General features: G+C 39.9%; 1 protein-coding gene across 4 annotated transcripts in view; it reads right to left on the bottom strand.

Annotated features, from left to right (window-relative positions):
• Positions 1 to 1,820: 1,820 nt before the first annotated feature.
• LOC136864561 (cold shock domain-containing protein CG9705) overlaps positions 1,821 to 16,082 on the bottom strand; it is a 144,589-nt gene continuing 130,327 nt past the window's right edge. For all 4 annotated transcript variants that reach the window (XM_067141701.2, XM_067141700.2, XM_068226338.1 and 1 more), the window contains exon 4: positions 1,821 to 5,109. In XM_067141701.2, the coding sequence (XP_066997802.1) occupies positions 4,929 to 5,109 (181 nt within the window). In that variant the 3' untranslated portion in view covers positions 1,821 to 4,928. The remainder of the gene's footprint in view (positions 5,110 to 16,082) is intronic.

Raw genomic sequence — 16,082 nt, 5'->3', positions numbered from 1 at the left:
ATATTACAATCCTGTTCTATATTTTAAAAGTGGGCTTTAATCATCGGTTTGGAATGTGCGCATATTGAGTTTAAGTCAAGTAGTGATTATTGTTTTAAGAGGAAGTACAACTGGGCAGCCATCTTCTATGTACATGTCATATCCTGTTTGAAACTATCCTATGTTTCGTTAACATAATAACTGCTAAACATCTTGTGTTCGATTCTGAATGCTAATGAATGATGACCAACTGTGAAAACCAACTTAAAATTAATTATGCTTGTTGTTTTAAGGGGCCTAACATCGAAGGTCATCGGCCCTAAAATTAATTAAAATGTATGTGTGTTTAAATACCTGTTTGCTCATTCATCATGTTCTGACCTATTTTCCTGTCATAATCTACAGGAGCAGTAGAGTGAAACTCCAACCATGCTAAGGGGATAAATATGTCTCTTAATTTTTTCATAAATTGGAGAATCAATCCAAATTGCTCCAACTTTATGGAATCACAAGTTATACACATCGAAGGTCACCAAAACAAGCAATCTTCACTCTACATGAAGAGTAGCTGCAAGCGTCGAAGGACATGTAGTGTTCTGTGCAAAATGTTGGAACAGATGTTTCAGAATCAAACACAATATGTTTAGCAGCAACAGGAATGAGTTAGCTGGAAAATTTATAATGTCCAATAATGGACCAATTACATTGGTATTATGTTGGAACAGTGTGATTTATGGGTAATTTTTGGGTAATTTTTTTGCAGGTGTTCAAACTTGGACATAGGACAGCAGAAACATAATATGTTGGCATGGAGCATATGCTCAACTTCAGATTGAACAGCGTCACTGATCTGAAAAATTCTGTGCCCGGACTGAGCTTAGTCAACAAACTCACCAGCAGTTTAACAGAATAGGAATAATTAATGGTCGGTAGAAAGAGTCCTCTCATCTTAGTAGACAAAATTTAACCCCACAGATAAAATTTACTAAACAGAGGCCAAGTGATCTGAACTACAAGGTGTGGCAGAAACCACCACCCACTTTGAACTGTGTACAAATACTGGTCATGATGCATTAGCTGATGTTCACTGTGTAGTGTAGTTTGAAGTATTGCTATCTGCTCACCTGGCATAACCCTGGTTATCAGCATGGAACACTGGATGAATAAATATTGACAATCTACTGTCAAAACATTTTTCTACCAAGCTAACAGTGCTGTAACTATACAGCAAGTGTTTCGGTGATACTTTAATTTTGGCACGAATGGGCACGTGTTGTTGAAAAGAGAATCATGGGATGGGTCAAGCAGTTCACAACAGTATCTGCATGAGAAAAGAAGTTTTTCTTTTAATTTTTTAATAATTTGCTTTACGTGGCCACACATATAGGTCTTATGGCAACAATGGGATAGGAAAGGCTTAGCAGTGGGAAAGAAGCAGCTGTGGCATTAATTTAGCTACAGCACCAGCATTTACCTGGTATGAAAATGGGAAGCCACGGAAAACCAGCACCAGAGCTGCCGTCAGTGTGGTTCAAACCCATTATCTCCCAGATGCAAGCTCACAGCTGTGCGCCCCTAATACACTGCCAACTCCCCTGCTCAGACAAGAAACCACATGATACGAAATCAACAGTTTGTCAGCATACACAAGGCCACAACACATCAAAACGTAGGGTATGCCAGAGGAAATTGTAAGATTTAGATCAGCAGTTCACTCTGTTCCTTTTTCTCCAACGGGCAGGATGGTCACTTCACTCAGGACTGAAAATCTATGGTGTTCAATTACTGTAAAGTTAAGGATGAATCTTGGATGGCAAAGGCAAAGTACTATACAAACTTCCTTCAGCAAGAACTCATAATACACTGTATTTTAAATTTCTAACATTTTGTCAAATAAATTAGTTTTTATAAAATATTACAGCCGTAAATACATGAAATGTATACATACGAGTGTGGCATGGTTTTGCATTTCAACTGTATAATAAAATGGGTAGCTAATAATTACATAATTAGGAATACTACATAGTCGGATGAGCTAAATAAAAGATATTTTCAAATTATCACGTAACATGTTATTGTAAGTTGTGCTGTACTTAATTAAAAAACTAACAATTTCAATAAATTTTAATGTATTTCAGTGACATTGGGAACAAGATGTAAACTGAAAAAAAAGTTTGCAGTGGTCCATGTGATGAATAAAAATGTTGATTTCTAATTTCAAAAAGACTACTAATTTAACACAATACTGTATTTACTCATGTATTAGACCACCTTGGCTTTTCGAGATGAAGAAAATGAAAAAAATAAATCTTGCATACAAGAACCCTCAACGTAATTCGTCAGGGAACAACGATTCCGCTTCGAAGCGGCTACAAGACTTATGCAGCTCTGGTGACATCACAAAAATTTGTGAATGGTTTCGCCTGTATGACCCATGCAATGAAAACATGCGTCAAAGTCATGCGGTACATCTGTGTTTCGTAGTTAAGAAATATCTGCCTCCGTAGCGTAGGCCTACTGCAGCTCTGATGACGATGCACACATAGGAAAATAGTTTCGTGTCCGACCCATGCATTGCAAGCACAAATCAGTCATGTATATATATCTGTGTTTTGTAGTTAAGAATGTCCGCCAGCGTAATGGTTAGCACAATTAGTTGCAGTTCTCGGGAGCCTGAGTTCGATTTCTGGTACCGTACTGCCAGAGATTTACGAATGGCAGGACGGTTGATTTGCGGTAAAAATGGTGCATGCAACTCCTTTCCACTGGGGGCCTGTGTAAAGAAGAACTGCACCACTTCAGGATGAGGAAACAAATTTACTTTAGTTACGAAATATTCACGGAGGTTGTTAGGCCTATTAATACAGGCAGGCAAGATCATGGTGATCGTTTAATATCTCATAACTCAGGCCAATACAGGGTTTTTTGGGAGAGAAGTAGATTTAAAACGTGATAAAAAAAACAATCCAATCACAACTGTTTTACTTCCCAATGTACCTAAGAAATAATAATATTGATTTTTTATGTACTCACTTACTTTCAACGACTTTCGGAGACGCCATACAAAACATACTACGGTATGTGTTAATGAAAAATGGGAGACAACGAATGTACAAAATTACACATGATCATAAAACGCCTTACCGCCACACCTATAGATATCCATATTATCAGTGTCCCACTCCGGTTGCCCGGGTGTGGTTTATAGATATCCATAAAAGCGGCAAATTTTCCTGTTATATATTTTCATTCATTCCGTCATGGAACGTGCAGGTTCTCTATGGGAATCAACATTATCACCTTTTGGCACTATCCGGGCAATACCATACCTAACCTAAACAATGCGGTCTCTCTTATCTCATTTACAGTCTGCTACACATACACGGGCTGGGAATATCAGAGACCCTCTCCAGAAACCATTGGAGAATAGCTTCACACAGTTTGGACTCTATACTGTTTTTGAAAGGTTCAAAAAGACGGGACCCCAAATGCTCTCGGTCTCGATTGTAGTGCATGGCTGACGAGATGGCAGTGAAGACAGCAGTGCAAGACTATTAAAATGAAAGCAGTGATCAGGTTTACTGTGTGGTAGGCCTACTGCTCAACTGACAAGAGACAAATGATTGGCCACCAAGTTATTTTGTATCAATATTGTCTACTAAGATAATACGATACACTTTTCTCTACGGGGTCGAGTATGTTGCGAGACGAATCTTCGTAGCGAGTTTTTACGAATGTATGCCCTTCCTGATGTCGACTTCGTCAGAGGAATTAGTGAGATAAAACAAATGATGTGTCGATCACACTCGTTCTGCATGTCCTGAATAAATGTCCACAAACAAATACAGCCAGTTATTAATACACTAAAAGTTACAATTGTTAAAAATCATGTGAAAGAAAAACTGACACAAACCCCTAGGTACTGACCAAGGTCACAATTACAAAAGGTTAGGATCTAAAGCAATGTAAAAACATGACACCCCCATTTCAACAAATGATGCATATACTGAGTTATTGAAATGATGACAAAATGGTAAATTTTCAGAGCTGATAATTCAAATCAGAATATGTTAATTGAACTGGTATCTATAAAACTAGAGTGTATATATGATCCAGGGTCTCCAACTATTGCTTGAGTTCCTAACTTGACCCGAGAGTGTAGTAGAGCTAGTGTCCAGGTTTGGCAATAGTGTTCTTAACACCAAATTAATATTTGTAAGCATAGCTCTTTCTCAAATGAAAATACAGTAGATTGTGTTCTTAACACCAAATTAATATTTGTAAGTATAGTTCTTTCTCAAATGAAAATACAGTAGATATGGAATGAAGATACAAGTGCAACATTTTCAGTAATTGAGTTCAAGAGCTGAGACAGGTACCCTGGTTATACATGTCAAGCAGCTATTGATTAAACTGATAAAAGAAAATCTCAAGCACACAAATTACTTGGAAGCTTTCACTGGAGTGTAGACTAAACCAATACACTCACCTGGTCAGATTTTTTTTTTTAAACAAAGTTTAGTGATCCCAATCCTAGACAACAATAGCAGTGAGGATTCCAGTAAAAAACCTAATAGCTTGTTCTATTAAAATTGTACACACAGTGAATATATTACTTGATCACCGTGAACATTAAAAATAAAATGCTGAGAGTAACAAAATACCATTAACAAACAGAACAAAAGCATAAAGCATTTCCGGAGCACCACACATAATTGCCCATCACGCAACAGTTTACAACTGATCAGATATGTCTATTGCATACTATGCACTGAAAAAAAAAAAAAAAACCCACATTAGAATACATTCTCTTTACGCATACATATGAAACCTTTCTCCAGAAAACTGATCAAACATGACATTCTTCATGTAAATGCATCTAAATAGCAAGCAGTTTCTGAAAAAAGGACATGTGGAATATTAGCCACCTTCATATGCCTTCAAAAATTTCACTGAGGATGTCTATGAATTCCATCTGGGGTTGTTGGACAGTCCCAGCGATGATGTACTTCTGGCGTCAGGTGAGTAATCTTCACATGAACAGCTTGATATTTCTCTAACTTTGGAGGAATTGGACAAAGACGATAGGTCACTTCGTCATCTGGTAGAGGCACATATTCTCCTTCAATGCTATAATAGAAAGAAACACAAAAATAAATGCGTATCCTAAAAAATAATGACAGGTGACAAATGAACATGGAAATAATATTAAAAAATTAAATCAAACAGGAAAATGAACGTTGAGTTGATGATATGAACACTGCTTAAATATCTAGCTGCAGTGGCATTACAATTTAAAGTAAGAGGGTTCAAATCTAAGAACTTTAAACACACACACAAATACATCTTCATTACAGACTGTTTTGCCTTTCAGCATTCAGTCTGCCAGCTTCTGTAAATGAATTAAGCACCTCCGCAATCCTCTATACTAGCTTTGTGGCCTCACTTAGTTCCAAATCCAATTTGTATTCATCACATTAAATCAATAAAAACTGAGTAACCATGGTTCCCTTGGTTTCCCTCTACTTATTCTCCATGACTGAACCATTATTAAATTATAAATTAATATTCTACATTACTTAAGTTCAGGGTATCTTATAAGTTGGAAGTAATGGATATGAAAGTAGCCAGAATATTGCTGGTACAAACAAGTGGGAACAATGTTAGAAGGGTACTCAAAATGAGGAGATAAAGGCCAAGTTATGAATGAACCCGATGGATGAAGCTTTGGTAGTGGGGATATGTATCAAGGTATCTAAACTTAACGTTTAAACGACACTCTAATCAATGTTGACAGTTCCTTTTTGAATAGGAGAGAGAAATTAATCACAATAAAACACCTTGTTGGAGATGTTCAGTAGTGGAAATACCTTTCATTCATGAAAAGGCCTATTGTTGCACAATAGTGTAAATAAGAAGGGACCATACATTCAACCACTAAGCTAATGCAGTCAATAAAACCACACTTTTCAATAAGTATAACGCTTTTACGTTTAACGCTTTGTACTCGTACGTCGGGTATATTGCAGGTTATAAATTTCATTTTTTGTCCGTATTGAAGTTCTCCGTGTGATACAAATTATTATAATTTTATTAAATACCACCTATTCAATACATAATAAACTAAGGAGGACTTACATCCTTATTAAATTGTTAACATGGTACATGTTTCGCTCCTTTTTGTGAGCATCATCAGCCAATTAACATTTAACCAAGGTTTAATAAGATCGTGAACATATTCTATTGACCTAAAATATGCTTTGTAAGCATGAGTGACAAATAATATTTTACAGATCATGTTACAATAAAAGTTATGCCTTTAAGATAAAACACACTGGTCTAAAATCTTAGTATTAACATTAAGATCATTAACAAAGTAAAAACCGGGCGAGTTGGCTGTGCGGTTAGGAGTGTGCAGCTGTGAGCTTGCATCTGGGAGATAGTGGGTTCGAACCCCACTGTCGGCAGCCCTGAAAATGGTTTCCCATTTTTACACCAGGCAAATGCTGGGGTTGTACCTTAATTAAGGCCACGGTCACTTCCTTCCTATCTGAGTCGGTGCGACGTAAAGCAACTAGCAAAAAAAGTGAAAATAAAACTGGCTACAAATCTCATACCAGATAAAAATAAGAAATCCAAGTTTGCAACTTTTACTAACCCAGCCATATACCAAGTCACTAATACCATTAACAAACTAGATGTTAACATCGCCTTCAAAACCCAAAACACGAACCAAAATACTTTTTCCAATGACAATGTTAATATAAATAGCAATAAATATCAAGGATCAGGAATTTAAAGGCTTGCATGTGCAGAGTGCAATTAATCGTACGTTGGCCAAACTGGCCGAAGCTTTCTGATAAGTTATCTTGAACATGTAAATGCAGCGAAACACAAGAAACATTTTGCAATGAGCGCTCGCATGCAAGAAACTGCACACTTTTTAATAATTCTGTGTGGCTATTTCTAGCCGAGTGCAACCCTTGTAAGGCAGACCCTCCGATGAGGGTGGGCGGCATCTGCCATTTGTAGGAAACTGCGTGTTATAGTGGTGGAGGATGGTGTTATGTGTGGTGTGAGAGTTGCAGGGATGTTGGGGACAACACAAACACCCAGCCCCCGGGCCACTGGAATTAACCAATGAAGGCTAAATTCCCCGACCCAGCCGGGAATTGAACCCAGGACCCTCTGAACCGAAAGCCAGTACGCTGACCATTCAGCCAAGGAGTTGGTCAAACTGGACACTGTTTTACAACTATTGAAAGGGATTTAAGAATGTTGATGCTTGTTGTTTAAAGGGGCCTAACAACGAAGGTCATCGGCCCCTAATGGTACGAGATGGGCGACATGAAATGATAAATAAAAAATGAAAAGTTTAAAGATTAAAATGCATCCACTGACTAGAGTTTAAAAGAACTGGTAATGAAAAAACGATTATGGGGTTAAAACAATCAGAGGATCTAATTCACAATGCCTTATTTTCTAATAAAAGGATAGAAAAAAGAGGTGATAATGAAATAAGGCATTGCCTGGTCAGATATATACATATAATTCAAGTTACGAGTTAAAATAACACATTAAAATACGCAACATGAACTAAAAGAGAGTCGATCGTATAAAAGCGCAGTCAACAAAAAATACACTAAGACAAGAACAATATTACACGTGAGAAAAAGGACCACTATCCCTCATAAAACGGATGACGAGCTCTGCAGACTGCTCGTTATCACGCAGGATGAGGGAGACGGTACGTGGGAGTTTTAGACTACAACGCAGATCGACCAGGTCCACGCACTCCGTAAGGATGTGTACCACGGTAAGATGATCACCGCAAGTACACACCGGAGGGGTTTCTCCTTTCAATAAATGGGAGTGCGCCAGGATACTGTGGCCGATCCGAAGACGACATAATACCACATAATTCCCTCCGAGAAGTCAGAAGTGAAGTCCCCCATACCTTCGTTGTACCCTTTATCGGTCTCAGCTTATTTGGAAGAGGAGTAGCCTGCCAATCCATCTCCCAATGGGACATAACTAGATGTCTCAGCTGAGAGCGAAAAATCACTTGCCGCAACCTTGTACGGCAACGGGGGCAGTGTTACTGCCACTTTGGCAGCTGTATCTGCTAACTCGTTTCCCTCTATACCCATGTGGCTTGGGAGCCAAATAAATGTGATTCTGGTGCTGGCATCCAAACACCCAGCCAGCAGGTCGTGGATCCGCTGTACCAATGGGTGCCGAGGGAAACAGGTATCAATAGACTGTAGCGAGGATTTAAGAATTTTTAAAAGAGTAAAAAAGGGAAAAGTAATGACGGAATTGGAAAATATATACATTCATTTAGATCAGCAATATAACAAGATAAAAACGTAAATTATGAAATTGAAGTAAAGAACCCCCATTTAGTACAATTATCAAAATTAATACAAATGCTTAAATCTGATATAAATAAATTCTATTATCATTTTAATCCGACAAAAGTTAGTAGCTTATCAACGCAAATAAAATCAACTCCTCCCCTTACTACTCACAGGTAGCCCCCTCCACCATCTACTGTAGCTATCAATGCTCCGCCCACCTTCACTTCCCCTTCCCACTCCCCGCCAAAACGCAAGCCCAGTCACACTCGTATAATACAAGGAGCGCAAACGGAACAAGTACTTGTCACGAGGTTGTGAGTAACACTAGACAATTACGCAGCAAAAGGAAGGGCGAGTGATAATTCCTGCAAAAAGAATTTTATACAGAATTATAGTCGAAGTCTTCTTAAACATATTTTTAAAATATTTTATAACAGATATATCAACAAGCTCAATTTGGAAACTTGCGCTGTTCCTAAAAATTCTACTTTACATTAGAACGTTTTAATTTTACTAACAAGTTCATTCAAAAACAAGACCGATGTATTGACAATATTGGATTTATGCCAATACACATTGTACTAGTGTTACTCTAGTAACAACGAGAATAAGGCAATGGTTCTTAATAGGCAATTATTAACTTCATAAAATCGTTATTATATACAACAAAGATTCAAGGACAATTACACAAGTCAAGAAAAACTGAAACAATATAATTAGCCAGATCTCAAAAGGTTTTTAAAATGGTTTTAAAATGATGTTCAACAGATGAGTTTCGTCCATAAGTTTAAAAGACAATGTTAATACTAAGATTTTAGATGTGTTTTAACTTCAAGACATAATAACTTTTATTGTTACATTATCTGTAAAATACACTGACTGACAGAGCAAATGCAACACCAAGAAGGAGTGGTCAGAACTTTATGCCAATTGCAGGGTAGACTGACGTCACTGAGGTATGCTCATGATGTGAAATGCGCCGCTGTGCTTCGCACGTAGCGAACGATAAATGGGACACGGCGTTGGCGAATGGCCCACTTCGTACCGTGATTTCTCAGCCGACAGTCATTGTAGAACGTGTTGTCGTGTGCCACAGGACACGTGTATAGCTAAGAATGCCAGGCCGCCGTCAACGGAGGCATTTCCAGCAGACAGACGACTTTACGAGGGGTATGGTGATCGGGCTGAGAAGGGCAGGTTGGTCGCTTCGTCAAATCGCAGCCGATACCCATAGGGATGTGTCCACGGTGCAGCGCCTGTGGCGAAGATGGTTGGCGCAGGGACATGTGGCACGTGCGAGGGGTCCAGGCGCAGCCCGAGTGACGTCAGCACGCGAGGATCGGCGCATCCGCCGCCAAGCGGTGGCAGCCCCGCACGCCACGTCAACCGCCATTCTTCAGCATGTGCAAGACACCCTGGCTGTTCCAATATCGACCAGAACAATTTCCCGTCGATTGGTTGCACTCCCGGCGTCCGCTCAGAAGACTACCATTGACTCCACAGCATAGACGTGCACGCCTGGCATGGTGCCGGGCTAGAGCGACTTGGATGAGGGAATGGCGGAACGTCGTGTTCTCCGATGAGTCACGCTTCTGTTCTGTCAGTGATAGTCACCGCAGACGAGTGTGGCGTCGGCGTGGAGAAAGGTCAAATCCGGCAGTAACTGTGGAGCGCCCTACCGCTAGACAACGCGGCATCATGGTTTGGGGCGCTATTGCGTATGATTTCACGTCACCTCTAGTGCGTATTCAAGGCACGTTAAATGTCCACCGCTACGTGCAGCATGTGCTGCGGCCGGTGGCACTCCCGTACCTTCAGGGGCTGCCCAATGCTCTGTTTCAGCAGGATAATGCCCGCCCACACACTGCTCGCATCTCCCAACAGGCTCTACGAGGTGTACAGATGCTTCCGTGGCCAGCGTACTCTCCGGATCTCTCACCAATCGAACACGTGTGGGATCTCATTGGACGCCGTTTGCAAACTCTGCCCCAGCCTCGTACGGACGACCAACTGTGGCAAATGGTTGACAGAGAATGGAGAACCATCCCTCAGGACACCATCCGCACTCTTATTGACTTTGTACCTCGATGTGTTTCTGCGTGCATCGCCGCTCGCGGTGGTCCTACATCCTACTGAGTCGATGCCGTGCGCATTGTGTAACCTGCATATCGGTTTGAAATAAACATCAATTATTCTTCCGTGCCGACTCTGTTTTTTCCACAACTTTCATCCCTTTCGAACCACTCCTCCTTGGTGTTGCATTTGCTCTGTCAGTCAGTGTATTATTTGTCACTCATGGTTACAAAGTATATTTTAGCTCAACAGAATATGTTCATGATCTTATTAAACCCTGGGTAAAAGTTAATTGGCTGATGATGCTCACAAAAAGGAGCGACACGTGTACTATGTTAACAATGTAATAAAGATGTAAGTCCTTATTAGTTTATTATGCATTGAATAGGTGATATTTAATAAAATTATAATAATTTGTATCACATATCGGGTATGTTCCGATATGTTTATTCAAAGAACAGCCCACATTAACGGAATCATTTAAGCTTTTAGCAATTCCTGGTCAATATCACGTCTGTAAAGTACTAGTTTATGGTCCGTGGAAAGAATTTTTCAGTCAAGATGAGGGGCCAATGAACAGAGACACATGCTTTATCAGGGCGCACACTCAGAATATTGCAAAGTACTTGCAATCGTTACTGAGTAATTGGCCTTCATATACAAGAAATATAAAACTGAATTAATAGGTAAGTTGGCCGTGCGGGTAGGGGCGTGAAGTTGCGAGCTTGCATTGAGGAGATGGTGGGTTCGAACCCCCACCGGCAGCCCTGTAGATTGTTTTCCGTGGTTTCCCATTTTCTCACCAGACCAATGCTGGGGCTGTACCTTAATTAAGGCAAGGCAACTTCTCTCCCACTCCTAGGCATTTCCTATCCCATCATTTCCATAAAATGTATCTGTGTCGGTGCAGCGTAAAGCAAAGTGTTAAACTGAACAACATCTGCAAGGATCCTGGGATGAATGCATACTTTAACCACTCAGTCTGGAGTACTGTGCACTGTACATAACAAGCTCGATGCTTCCTGTTGCAGAGTGCCATTTTGTGAACGTAGAAAGTAATGCGTTTTGTCCAGTTATTCAGACGTTACATTTCAAAATATTACAATCCTGTTCTATATTTTAAAAGTAGGCTTTAATCATCGGTTTGGAATGTGCGCATATTGAGTTTAAGTCAAGTAGTGATTATTGTTTTAAGAGGAAGTACAACTGGGCAGCCATCCTCTATGTACATGTCATATCCTGTTTGAAACTATCCTATGTTTTGTTAACATAATAACTGCTCAACATCTTGTGTTCGATTCTGAATGCTAATGAATGATGACCAACTGTGAAAACCAACTTAAAATTAATTAAAATCTATGTGTGTGTAAATACCCGTGTGCTCATTCAGCATGTTCTGACCTATTTTCCTATCATAATCCAGAGGAGCAGTAGATTGAAACGCCAACCATGCTAAGGGGATAAATATATGTCTTAATTTTTTCATAACCTGGATAATCATTCCAAACTGCTCCTACTGTATGGAATCACAAGCTATACACATTGAAGGTCACCAAAACAAGCAATCTTCAAGGTACATGAAGAGTAGCTTATTATATATATTACATGACACATATATATATTTACACTGCATGTATTTACATTACATGGGACTAGTTTTAACCCTACTCGGGGTCATCATCAGCCATATTTAAAGAACACACAATATTTGATGAAATCCTAAAAAATGTTTCTAGGCAGTAAGAACACTATGAAACAAATATATATTTAACACTATGATGTGTGATTGAATTAGGCGAAGTGCTATGGTGCTAGAAATGCTGCATATGAAAGTGAAATATTACGAGTGACAATAGGTGAGCAATAATGGGAAACCATGGAAAACCATCTTCAGGGCTGCCGACAGCAGGGCTCGAACCCACTATGCCCCAGAGGCAAGCTCACAGTTGCACGCCCCTAACCACACAGCCACCTCCCCTGCTCAGACAAGAAGCCATATGATACGAAATCAACAATTTGTCAGCATACATAAGGCTAAAGTAGGGTACGCCATATGTTACATCAGAGTATAAGTTCAATCCTTACAAGAAGCAGGTGGCAGATTAATTATTGGCCAGAGATTTTGAGCTTCAATGAAATTTCAGTACGCAGCTTCTGGAGATTTTCACAAGAATCTGACGATGTCGGATGGTCCACAGTTTCATTAAGGAGACCATGTCGTCAACATCATACATACATACATACATACATACATACATACATACATAATCATTATAGACTTCTGTGCCTTTGAGCATTCAGTCTGCAAGCCTCTGTGAATTTACTAAACGTTGCCACAATCCTCTATTTGCAACTAGTGCTGTGGCCTCATTTAGTTCAATATCTCCTACCTTTAAATCATTAGAAACTGAGTCTAACCATTGTCGCCTTGGTCTCCCTCTACTTATCTTACCCTCCAAAACAGAGTCCATTATTCTCCTAAGTAACCTATCCTCCTTCATTTGCCTCATATGGCCCCACCACCAAAGCCGAATTATGCGCACAGCTTCATCTAAATCTAATAATATAATTTTTTGTCCGTATTGAACTGAGAACGTAAGATAGGTAACTTATCAATATCAAAAAGGTGGACCCTTAAGTTATCTATCTTACAGCTTCATCAGCGTTCATTCCTAACTTAGACTTTATCTCCTCATTCCAAGTACCATCCTGCCATTGTTCCCACATGTTTGTACCAGCAATCATTCTCACTACTTTCATGTCTGTAACTTCCAACTGATGAATAAGATATCGTGAGTCCACTCAGCTTTTGCTCCCGTGAAGCAAAGTTGGTCTGAAAACAGACCAATGTAATGATAGTTTCGCCTGGGAGCTCACTTCCTTCTTACAGAATACGGTTGATCGCAACTGCGAACTAACTGCATTAGCTTTACTACACCTTGATTCAATCTCACTTACTGTATTACCATCCTGGGAGAACACACAACCTAAATACTTGAAATTATCTACTGGTTCCAGCTTTGTATCGCCAATCTTACATTCAATTCTGTTGAATTTCTTATCTACTGACATCAATTTAGGCTTCGAAAGGCTAATTTTCATACCATACTCATTGCACCTATTTCCAAGTTCCAAGATATTAGACTGCAGGCTTTCGGCACAATCTGCTATTAAGACCAAGTTGTCAGCATAGGCCAAACTGCTTACTACATTTCCACCTAACTGAATCCCTCCTTGCCATTTTATACCTTTCAGCAGATGATCCATGTAAACTACGAACAGTAAAGGTGAAAGATTACAGCCTTGTCTAACCCCTATAAGTACCCTGAACCAAGAACTCATTCTAACATCAATTCTCACTGAAGACCTATTGTCAACATAAATGCCTTTGACTGATTTTAATAATCTACCTTTAATTCCATAGTCCCCCAGTATGGCGAACATCTCTGCCCTCGGTAACCTGTTATATGCTTTCTCTAGATCTACAAAACATAAATACAGCTGTCTATTCCTCTTGTAACATTTTTTCAATTACCTGGTGCATACTGAAAATCTGATCTTGACAGCCCCCCTGTGGTCTGAAACCACACTGGTTTTCATCCAACTTCTTCTCAACCACTGAACGCACCCTCCCTTCCAAGATTCCAGTGAGTAATTTGCCTGGTATACTAATCAACGAGATACCTCGATAGTTGTTGCAATCCTTCCTGTTTCCTTGCTTATAGATAGGTGCAATTACTGCTTTTGTTCAATCTGAAGGTACCTTGCCAAAACTCCAGGCTAATCTTACTACTCTATGAAGCGATTTCATTACTGCCTTCCCACTATACTTCACCATTTCAGGTCTAATTTCATCTATTCCTGCTGCTTTATGACAATGGAGTTTGTTTACCATCCTTTCCACTTCCTCAAGCGTAATTTCACCAACACCATTTTCCTCCTGCCCATGAACTTCTCTGTTTGGAACACCACCAGGAAGATTTCCTTTTACATTGAGAAGATGTTCAAAATATTTGCTCCACCTCTCCAGTGATTTCCTGGGATCTATTATGAGTTCACCTGAATTACCCAAAAAAGCGGTCATTTCCTTTTTTCCTCCCTTCCTAAGATTCTTTATTACTGTCCAGAAAGGTTTCCCTGCTGCCTTTCCAGATTATTACCAAAATCTTCCCACGACTTCTTTTTTGGATTCAACAACTATTTGTTTCGCTCTGTTTCTTTCATCTATGTACAATTCCCTGTCTGCATCAGTCCTTGTATGGAGCCATTTCTGATAAGCCTTTCTACGTTTACAAGCTGCTCTCACTTCATCATTCCACCACGATATTCGCTTTTTCCCATCCTAACACACAGTTGTTCCAAGGCATTCCCTTGCTGTTTCTACTACAGCATCCCTGTATGCCACCCATTCTCTTTCTATATCCTGAACCTGCGTATTATCTACTGTTCAAAACTTCTCACTAATCATATCCATGTACTTCTAATTTCCTCGTCCTGGAAATTTTCTAGCCTTATTCGTATGCAGACAGATTTCACTTTCTCTATCCTAGGCCTAGAGATACTTAGCTCACTACACATCAGATAGTGGTCTGTATCATCGAAAAATCTCCGGATAACTTGTACATACCTAACAGACTTCCTGAATTTGAAGTCGGTTCAGATATAGTCTATTATGGAACTGATACCCCTAGCCTCCCATGTGTAGTGGTGAATAGCTTTATGCTTGAAGAATGTATTCGTAAATGTTAAACCCATACTAGCATAGAAGTCCAGCAAACGCTTCCCATTCCCGTTAGCCTCCATATCTTCCCCACATTTACCAATCAATCACCCTTTTGTATCTTTCAGTTCTATTTCAAACTCTCACACTGAAATCGCCCATTAGCACTATCCTATCCTTGCTGTTCACCCTGACTACGATGTCGCTCAATGCTTCATAAAACTTGTCAACTACGTCTTCATCTGCACCCTCACATGGTACACTGAGACAATTGTCGTCCTAATTCCTCCAACTGCCAAATCTACCCATACCATTCGCTTATTTACGAGCCTAACCAAAACAATGTTGCATGCAATGGTATTCCTGATAAACAGCCCTACTCCATACTCTGCCTTTCCCTTTTTAACACCTGTCAAGTACACTTTATAATCAGCTATCTCTTCCTCGATACCTCCCCTTATCCGAATATCACTTACTCCTAGCACTTTCTTTCTTCTATAAGCCCCATTAATACTAATAGCTTCCCATCGAATTCCATTTCGTTCGCCAAGCTGTTTCCAAGGAGTCCCTCGCCTGTCAAATGGGAGTGGGACTCTGTTACTCCGATAGGTCCGAGGCTTGCTTAAAATGTTCTGAGCTCGGTGAATTCATGAAGCAGGATGCCACTCTACTTGCACATAGTCCACGTGAGGATCTCTCCTCTAACAGGTTAGGACCACCAGTGGATTGTATAGTCCTAGCCGTCTAGCACAAAGAGGGCCATGACTCAGAATATGTCCGAGATGCCCACTCCCATTCCATAGCAACAGGTATCCCAACTCTCAGGACTACTTACTAGGCCACTCAGCCATTGCCGATAGTTCATGAACTAGGACGTGACTACAGTACCCCACACGATGTCAACAAACAAACAAAAAATTATTTCGAAGAGGCCAAGGTGCTGGAACTTT

This window comes from Anabrus simplex, chromosome 2, assembly GCF_040414725.1.
Source record: "Anabrus simplex isolate iqAnaSimp1 chromosome 2, ASM4041472v1, whole genome shotgun sequence".
NCBI classification, from domain to species: Eukaryota; Metazoa; Arthropoda; class Insecta; order Orthoptera; family Tettigoniidae; genus Anabrus; species Anabrus simplex.
The sequence above is the reverse complement of the archived record's forward strand: the minus strand, read 5'-3'. Positions and strand labels throughout refer to the sequence as shown.